Source organism: Hylobates moloch, unplaced genomic scaffold, assembly GCF_009828535.3.
Source record: "Hylobates moloch isolate HMO894 unplaced genomic scaffold, HMol_V3 SCAFFOLD_17, whole genome shotgun sequence".
Taxonomy (NCBI): domain Eukaryota; kingdom Metazoa; phylum Chordata; class Mammalia; order Primates; family Hylobatidae; genus Hylobates; species Hylobates moloch.
The window spans coordinates 39,487,115-39,496,870 of record NW_026652292.1 but is presented as its reverse complement, the minus strand read 5'-3'; the positions used below and the strand labels follow the sequence as shown (position 1 = coordinate 39,496,870).

The window sequence follows — 9,756 nt, the reverse complement described above, 5'->3', positions numbered from 1 at the left end:
TAAGGGCTGGCAATCAAGAGCAAATTTAGTGGTGAACATAGAACTAGCTGCCCACTACCAGCTAGAGCCTCCAACCTAAAAGTCCCATGTTGCTAGTGATCCCCAGGGGTTTTATAGAAGGAATCCCTGCATTGGCAGTAATTTTGGATTAGATGATCCCTAAGAGCACTGTCAACTCTTAGGATTCTATGAATTAGGAAATAAACCGAATTATATATTTTCTAATACTGATCAGCTCATATTTTATCATCATGTCATGTCTGGCTTTCATACTTAGTAATAATTTACTTTCTGGGTCATTTAGAGGCTAGCCTTCTCTAAGGTCACTTCTGCTTGCACATTCTAGGGTATTATTTAGTATGGCTTTAAGAATTCAATCTTTCCCCCTCTCCTTTATGGAATGTGTGTTTCCTCTATTTGTACACTTAACTTGTTGTCCTAAGTTTTTATTTTTTTTTTTTTTATTTTTTTTTTTTTTTGAGACGGAGTCTCGCTCTGTCACCCAGGCTGGAGTGCAGTGGCGCAATCTCGGCTCACTGCAAGCTCCGCCTCCCGGGTTCACGCCATTCTCCTGCCTCAGCCTCTCCGAGTAGCTGGGACTACAGGCGCCCGCCACCGCGCCCGGCTAATTTTTTGTATTTTTTTAGTAGAGACGGGGAGTTTTTATTTTTATGGATACTAATGAGTAAGTTTGAGGTTGACACTAGACCCAAACAGATGCAAGCAGCCACTTTCTGTCCTCTTGTGACACAGTTGAAACACTTTATCTCTTGTCTGCTCTTGGAGTGTCCTGAAAGAAACACTGAAGTGGAAGTCAACAGAGCAAGGGTAACAGGATCTTTAAATAATTTAAAGTTGTCTAATCTTGACATAAAAGTGGTGAACCCTTTCTTTAAAATTTCTAGCAACTGCTCTTAAGTCATAGGTTCCTCATTTTTTCTTTACTGGTGGTGGGAGAAAATAGTTGATCTGTGATTTTTGTTTTCATCTCCCCAAATTATGTTATAAAGGCAGTACTTTGATGCTGAAGATTATTAGAAATCCTCAGATGGTTTATATATTGGGGCTTTATCTTTTAATATTAAAAAGAATGTCTTTCCTGGACTACTTTATTCAGTAGTGAGCACTATTCATTCTATGTATATTCCTTATTCAGCCTTGCAGACTCCTGTGGGATCTGATCTCTGCCTGCTTCAACTCAGTACCATACTCACCAAGGCTTAGTATGTCTTCACCCACTCTCCCTTCTCTTGCATTCCTCAAACATGCTGAGTTTATTCCAGCCTTAAGCCTTTGATCTACGCATCAGAAATGTTGGGCCCCACTTCAGATCTTGTCTGCCCTGCCTTCTACTCCAGTCACTGCTGTGGCAACTAATTCCATGAAGTCTTTGACCAGGTTCTCAGAGAATATGACAGTACCTCTCTTTGAATTCTAGCTGTATACCTTTCACTTCAGCCTCCCTGACGTGGAATGTCTGCAGAACTTGCTTGGTACTCCCAGTTTCACAGCCCAAAGGTGCAGGAGAGTTAGGTGCCCATGGGGCCATCCTTGACCTAGGTGGAAAGTCGCTAGTGGATAACTGATTACTCCTTTCATCCCCTGGGCAGACAGTTCTGAAATGCATTTCATAAGTCTCCTCAAAAGAGGAGGAGACTTCTGTGGCGGGTTTGGCAATAACCATCCTTATATTGGCTTTCCTCTTTTGTTTCACTCCTGTGCATCTCTTCTTGCATCCTGGGATCGTTTCTCAAATAAATGACTTTCATTCAAGCTTTTCTCTCAGGCTCTGTTTTTTGGGGAATCCAAACTAAGACCATTGGTACCCAGAATGGCCCTAGAAAGCAGGCATTCAGGATGGGAGATTGGAGCTGGTTTACTCACCAAATGACAAAAACCTCATTGCAGAATGATGCCCTCCCAGCCCCTACCAAAGTTGTCCATTCCCAGAATCTGAATATGCTACCTTAAATGTCTGAGGCAGGTGTGAGTAAGGTTAAGAACCTTGAGGTGGGGAGATTATCCTGGATTGTCTGTGTAAGCCCACCCTTACCATGTGGGTCTTTAAAAGCAGAGAACCTTTCTTGGCTGGTGGTCAAGGGAGAGCGACTACAGAAGGTTGGCCAAAGAAATGCAATGTTGCTGGCTTTGAAGATGAAGGAAGATGACCATGAGCTAAGGAATGCAGGCAGCCTCTAGAAAGTTAACAAGGAAATAGATTCTTCCCCTGGAGCCTCCAGAAAGGAGCACAGCCCTGGAAACACCTTGATTTTAGTCCATTGAGACTCATGTCAGACTTCTATCTCCCAGAGCTATAAGATGATACATTTGTGTTGTTTTAAGCCACTAAGTTTGTGAATTTGTGATGACATCAGGAGAACATTGGTGCAGTGTTGGTAAGCAAAGTGGTGATAGCCTGTGGCATGCAGGAGCAGCACAGTCACCACTGACACTGTCATCTGTAGGTGTAGGTAAAAGATGAAGCATTGGATCCTGTAGTACCTATGGCACTTGAACAGTAGAGGGGCAGTGATAAAGACTGTGGACTTGGCCAGCTTTTATTAATTGCTTTGGAAGCCTGGAAAACAAAATAACAGGCTCAAGTCAGCCAACTGTCAGTTTAAGGCAAGGTTGAAGGAGAGCCTTATCTCCTGCAGTGGAGAGAAAACTACCTGAAATAGGCCCAGTATCTAGTTGTAAGATTGGAAAATACTAAGTCTTGACATTTTCCTTTATGAAAGTTTAGGTTTGACAAAAAGAGAATGGGACACTGAGACCTAAGTTAGTAATACAGTGGATGACCCTGAAAATATTGCAAACCTGGATTTTCCTAATGTGGGGCTGGCAGCAGCAGCTCATGCTCTCTTGCCTGAAGAGCTTGCCAAGGCTTCCAGTGAGGCAGCTCTTGACCTCCACATTCTCTTCCAAAACCCTTATTATTCTCCAAACCAAGAACCAGGGTGACTTCTCAGTAGAGCCTGAGTGGAGAAATACAACCCCCTGTCTGGGGGAAAATAGTGTGGATACTGAAGGAACTGCAGAACCTGATATATACTGTCAGGAACCAGGGGGAAATGTGTGTGAATGATTTTGAGGGGTTAAGCCAAAGGTGGAAGTTGAGGGAAGAATATAAGGCGGGATAAGAAAGATTACTATAGGAGCCGGGCACAGTGGCTCATGCCTGTAATTCCAGCACTTTGGGAGGCTGAGGCAGGCAGATCACCCAAGGTCGGGAGTTCGAGACCAGCCTGACCAACATGGAGAAATCCCGTCTCAACTAACAATACAAAATTAGCCGGGCGTGTGGCGCATGCTTGTAATCCCAGCTACTCGGGAGGCTGAGGCAGGAGAATCGCTTGAACCCGGGAGGTTGCGATGGGCCAAGATCACGCCATTGCACTCCAGCCTGGGCAACAAGAGTGAAACTCTGACTCAAAAAAAAAAAAAAAAAAAAAAAGATTACTATAGGAGTGTTTACCCATGACTTAGAAGTAAACAACACCTGAATTTGGCCATAATATTCTGTTGGGATGGCTGCTGAAGCTTGGATATGATTATGGCACACAGTAAATGAGGTGAAGATGGTGGAACTGCCTTGGTATGGTATTGAAGAAAGAGTTGGAAAGTTCCAGGAGGTGTGAATGTTAGAATGGATTCATTATGTGAGACTGAACAACCATCTAACTACATTCCTCAGGAAGACATTGCCTTCACTAAGGCAATATAAAATGCACTGGTTTGCAAACTGTTCATCCAACAAGGGACTAATGTCCAGAATATACAGACAACTCAACAGCAAAAAATAATAATAATAATCTCATTAAAAAGTGGGAAAAGGATCTGAAAAGACATTTCTCAAAAGAAGACATACAAATGGCCAAGTAAGTGGAAAAATGTTCAAAATCACTAATTATCAGGGAAAGGCAAATCAAAACCGCAATGAGATAGCATCTCACCCCCAGTTAGAATGACCATTATCAAAAGGACAATAACAAATGCTGGTGAGGATGCAGAGAAAAGGGAATTTTTTGTTTTCTTTTTGTATTTTTCTAGAGAAAAGGGAATTCTTATACACAGTTGGTGGCAATATAAATTAGTACAGCTATTATTGGAAGACAGTATAGCGGTTTCTGAAAAAACTAAAAATACAACCACCGTGGGATTCAGCAGTCCACCTACTGGGTATTTATCCAAAGGAAAGGAAATGAGTATATCAAAGCAATACCTGTGCTCTCCCATGTGTGTTGCAGCACTATTCTCAATAGCAGAGATGGGATCAACATAAGTTTCCATCAACAGATGGATGGATAAAGAAAATGTATATAAACACGTTGGAATATTCAGCCATAAAAAAGAATAAAATCAGCCGGGTGTGATGGCTCATGCCTGTAATCCCAGCACTTTGGGAGGCCAAGGTGGGCAGATCACATGAGGTTAGGAGTTCAAGACCAGTCTGGTCAACATGGTGAAACCCCATCTCTACTAAAAATACAAAAATTAGCTGGGCGTGGTGGCAGGCGACTGTAATCCCAGCTACTGGGAGGCTGAGCAGGAGAATCACTTGAACCTGGGAGGCGGAGGTTGCAGTGAGCTGAGATTGGCGCCACTGTACTCCACCCTGGGCGACAGAGTGAGACTCTGTCTCAAAAAAAAAAAAAAAAAAAAAATGAAATCATGTCATTTGCAGCATCATGGATGGAACTGGAGGTCATTAGGTAAAGTGAAATCAGCCAGGCACAGAAAGACAAATATCACATGTTCTTGTATATAAAAGCTAAAAAGTTGATCTCATGGAGGTAGAAAGTAGAATGGTGCTTAATAAGCTGAGAAGGATGGTAGGGGTGGAGGATGGACAGGTTGGTTAATGGGTACAAACATACAGTTAGAAGGAGTAAGTTATACTATTTGATAGCACAGCAGGGTGACTATAGATAATAATTTGTTGTATATTTCGAAATAGCTGGAAAAGTTGAAGTCTTCCTAACACCAAAAAATGATAAATGTTTGAGGTGATGGGGTATCCTAAATACCCTGATTTGATCATTACACCTTGTATACATGCATCAAAATATCACATGTACCCCATAAATATGTACAATTGTGTATGAATAGAAAATAATTTTTTTTTTTAAAAAAAGGAATGCACTGGTGAGGGTTGCAACAGCACCTAAGAAAAGCTCAGTGGTGGCTGCCCATTGTAGGAAGGGGTTGATGGTAGGAAATTCTGCCATGGAATTGAGCATGATATCATCAGTGAGGATGATGAGACTAGAATGCTAGAGGTCATGTATTATTACTTAAATGTCAGAGGCAAGGTGGACACAATATAATAAACAGTAAGGCTGGAGTGGAAATCAATCAGGCTGCCTTGATCTGCAGGGCTTTGTGACAATGGCTAATAAATCATGGAATTTTGGGAGGCAGCTGACTAGTGTGTTACTTGACTTGTATGACCAAAAAAAGAAAAAACAAAACTGGTGAGCATAAAGCTAAGGTAGCCTGTCACAATGGGAAAATCACGGTCTCTTCATCACCTTCCAGATCTAATTTACAGATCCAGTGCACAATGAAAAGGAGGACTGGTCTTGAGGAAAGGCTTTGCTTTCACAAGTATATATGATGTACATACCCAGAATTTTTCAGAACTGGGTACCATTATGGCTTTGTATGTAGATGAGGGGTTATGGAAACCATATGATAAAGGGAGTTCTGGCCAAAGTCTATCACATAATGGTTCCCACCTTAGAATTATTCTCCCAATCTCTAAGTATATATTTGGGATCAATATACTTAGACCTCTGAGGAGGTCTTAGACCTGTGAAGTAACAACCATTATGGGAGAAAGAGGAAACCTCTTTCTGGCCATGTTAATAAATCATGAGCAATCCACATGAGGAATGGCAGACATCAGTGTCACCATCAAAAAATGTTAGGGATGCAAGTGTAATGGGCTCCATCATAATCTCATTTAAGTTACCATCAGACTTCTGAAAAAGAGCAGATGGATAATGCAGAATGATGGTGGACTACTGCTAGTCTCAGTTGTAGCTGCTGTATTGGATGTGGTATTTTTACTGGCAGCCTCTGGCGTTTGATATGCAGCTATTGATTTGGCAAATTCATTCTTCTAAATTTCCATCAGAAAGGAGGATCAAAAGCGGTTCACATTTCTCTGGGATGGAGAGCGATTCTCATTTACTCTATTGCCCCAAAACAATCTTAAATCTCCTTCTCTGTATCACAATATAATCCAAAAGGACCTTGATCATCTTGACATTCTACAAGACATCATGCTGGCCCACTATATTGTGAGAGCATGCCAGGGGGATTGGCTATCAGGAAGTGGCAAGTATTACAAATGCCCTAGTAAGGCTTACATGTGCCAGAGTGTGGATTATAGACTCTATGAAGAATCTGGGGCATGCCACATTGATGAAGAGTTTAGAAGACCAATGAGTTGAGGCATGCCTAGATATTTCTTCTATAGTAAAGAACAATTTCTTGCAACTCCCACCTCTTAACACTAAGATAGAGTCGTAGGATTTAGTAGGTCCCTCTGGACTTTGGAAGCACATATATTGTATTTGGTGTGTTCCTCCCACCCATTTAACAGGGCTGCCAGTTTCAAGTGGATCCCATAAAAGAAAGATTACAGCAGTTTTGGCTTCTGAGCAAACTGCTACTCAGGCCGTGTATGTGTGGGGCCTCTGGAAAGCCCCAATAAGAGATAACGCCATGCTTCCTGCAACAGAACTACTGAGACTCCTGATGTGCTACTGGGCCCCAGTGGAGGCTGAGAACCTGATTATGAGATACCGAGGACTAGGCAAACAGACCTGATAACGTATGAGCTGGGCATTATCAGATCCATGGAGTCATGGATTCAGATGGGCCCAGGAGTGATTCATCCTTATTGGAATTGATATCTCAGAGTATGGATTTGCCTTTTCCGCCTGCAATGTGTCTTTCCATACAAGCACACAAAGACATAGAGAACACCCGACTCACTGTTATGATATTTCAAACATTGCCTCAAGGACCACTTTTTTGATAAAGGAGGTGGTGCAATGGGCACATGACAACGGGATCCCCTCATCTTACCATATACCTCAACACCAGAAGCAGCCAACATAAGTAGAACAATGGAATGCCTCAGCTAAGACACCAGAGGTGAGAGAGCAGCCTGCAGGGTTGGGGTGCTGTCCTCCAGGATTCAGTAATGTTCTTTAATAATGACTGATACATGTCCCGATCATTAAAACACACAGGTCTGGAAACCACTAGGTGGAAGTAGATTGACTCCTGTCACCATCACGCAATTGGTGACTCACTTGATTAATTTCTATTCTTTTTTTTTCTACAATCTAGGCTAGATTAAAAGGTTTGGTTCCCAGGGGATCAGGGATGCTTTCATCAGGGGACTTGATAAGGGTTCCAGTGAATTGGAATCTACAAGTTTCACATGGTCACTTTGGGCTCCCCATGCCAGTGGACAAGCAGGCAAAGAAAGGAGGTATCATACTGGTGATGTACCTCTTCCCTCCTTCTCCAAGACTTCTCTGACATGAAGGCAAGGGAAGCATAGGGAAGCCACTTGGCACTCACACAGCGCAGTCTGGGAGTGCAGGGCAGATGACACAAAGGGCCACCCTTGATCAGCAGTGAGCAAGAGCTTATGGTTAAATGCTTTCCCCTTTCATACCCAGGGCAGACACCTGAGATGTGTTTCATCAGGCTCCTCTGAGGATACTGCAAAACCAAGCACCAGAAACTGTAGCACTAGCTAACTTGCTAATGCGTCTGTGTATTAGCTTTTCCTGTTTCCTCTGTCCTTCACTCCTGTGCTCTGGGATCACTTCCCAAATAAACTACTTCACACGGAAGCCTTTGTCTTAGGCTCTGTTTTGGGGGGAACTGAGTCTGAAACCCCTAGCTGCATGGAATGCTCTGGCATTTTGTAAGAGTCACTCCTGCTCATTCAGATCTTAAACTGATATGTACTCAAAGTGGCCTTCCTTAATGACTAATCCAAAGTAGCAAGCCTCTGATATCAGATCACCCCTTTTGAATTCTCTGCATAGCGTCTATCACTGATCTTTTTCTTTTTTAAAAAATGTAGTTCTTAGTACCTTTGTCCTGGGCTAGAATGCTCTGCACATGAGAGGAGGGACCTTGCCTATTTATTTCTTGCTGTTTCCCTAGCGCCTTAAATAGTGCCTGACACACAGGAGGCACTGGATAAATATTTCTTGATCAAATGAATGAACGCTGAAATTTGATAATAAAACAAGATCCCAAATCAAGCCAGAATCTGAGCTAATAGAATTTTTGGAGAAAAAAAAAGCATATCTCAAATTTAAGTTTATTTAAAAATTACAAAAATGTCTCCACTCAACTTGTCCTTGAAAAAAATTTAGAAGCAGCAACAATGATCTTGGTTAATTACAAGCAGTCCAGTGCAATTTATAAAATCGAGCAAAATTTGGATGTGTGTCTTATCCCTCTATAGACACGGGACCCTTTTTTGAGGTCTCTTTCTTTAGGGTCTGGTAGCATCATGACTGGGACACTTTCCAAAGCCTTCTTCCTTTGGACTCTATGTAAAATAATTCTATAGACCCCTGTAATTGAGCTGCGAGCATCTCTCCCTTGGTTATTTCGAATATGCTCTTCTGTAATGCCCAAATGTTCTAAAGTGCTTTTGACCTCATTTTCTTCTTCCTTGAGAGTGCTGGTTTCCGACAAATGTTTGGGATCCAGTTGGAAAGGTTCCAAAGGTGTAGGGTATGGCACCCCTTTCATCCATTCATCATTCATGATGCAGTCGATTCCGTACCTCTCCGTGGGGATCTGCTGAAGGACTCCTCGGATGAGTCGGTGGCAGGGCTCTGACACGTGCGGCGGTACACTGTATGTGCCCTCGAGGATGCTCTTTTTTAGTTTGGCCACGGTTTCTGCCCGAAATGGCATGATGCCAGTCACCATGAAGTACAAAAGCACCCCCAAGGCCCAGATATCCACGTAAATGCCAATGTAGTGCTCGTCCCGGAAGAGTTCAGGCGCAGCGTAGGGAGGAGAACCACAGAAAGTGTTCAGCATTTCACCCTTTTTGCTTACTGTGCTGAATCCAAAATCGCCCACCTTCACACAAGTATTACTGGTATAGAATACATTTTCTGCTTTCAGATCTCTATGAATAATTTGGTTTTCATGCTGTGGAAGAAGACATAGAGAAAAGTCATTTTTACAGTAAAATGTCAAAATAAAAATGTATCAGTTGCTCTGAAACAGTGAGATAATGATGGTGGAATAACAAATTCAGTGAAGATCAACTTAAGTCACGATAGCAAACCCTGTCATAACCTTTAGCCCAGTGTAATGCCCACACCTCCCCAAATAGACCAAAGTTCCTATTCTATGTGGTAAGGGTTGGAGTCTGTTCCACACATGGGGACTCAGAAACTAACACCAGAAATAAGACCCAGATCTTATGAAACTACACATTCTGAAATACAATGAAACAGTAATCCTTAGTTGTTGAGGTCATACGTGGATTTTTCTGGCTGATGGATCGTTTGACCAGGAAGGCTTGGAGGCCTCCCCTGACTTTCCAGCCATGCTTTTTGAGGTGGACTCTTTTATCTTTACAGAATTCAGCCAATGGGAGGTGGTTGCATTTGGCAAGGATCTAGCCACAGAACACACTGTGGATTGTGGGCACATGCTCCACTCCCACCCTTGCATCCTGAATCCAGA

General features: G+C 42.5%; 1 protein-coding gene across 3 annotated transcripts in view; it reads right to left on the bottom strand.

Moving 5' to 3' along the window:
* Positions 1 to 8,343: 8,343 nt before the first annotated feature.
* Positions 8,344 to 9,756, bottom strand: part of NIM1K (NIM1 serine/threonine protein kinase) — an 85,412-nt gene continuing 83,999 nt past the window's right edge. For 2 of the 3 annotated variants that reach the window (XM_058430066.1, XM_032135340.2), the window contains one exon: positions 8,344 to 9,213. In XM_058430066.1, coding sequence (XP_058286049.1) covers positions 8,464 to 9,213 — 750 coding nt within the window. In that variant the 3' untranslated portion in view covers positions 8,344 to 8,463. The remainder of the gene's footprint in view (positions 9,214 to 9,756) is intronic. The other variant, XM_058430067.1, reaches the window with a different exon arrangement.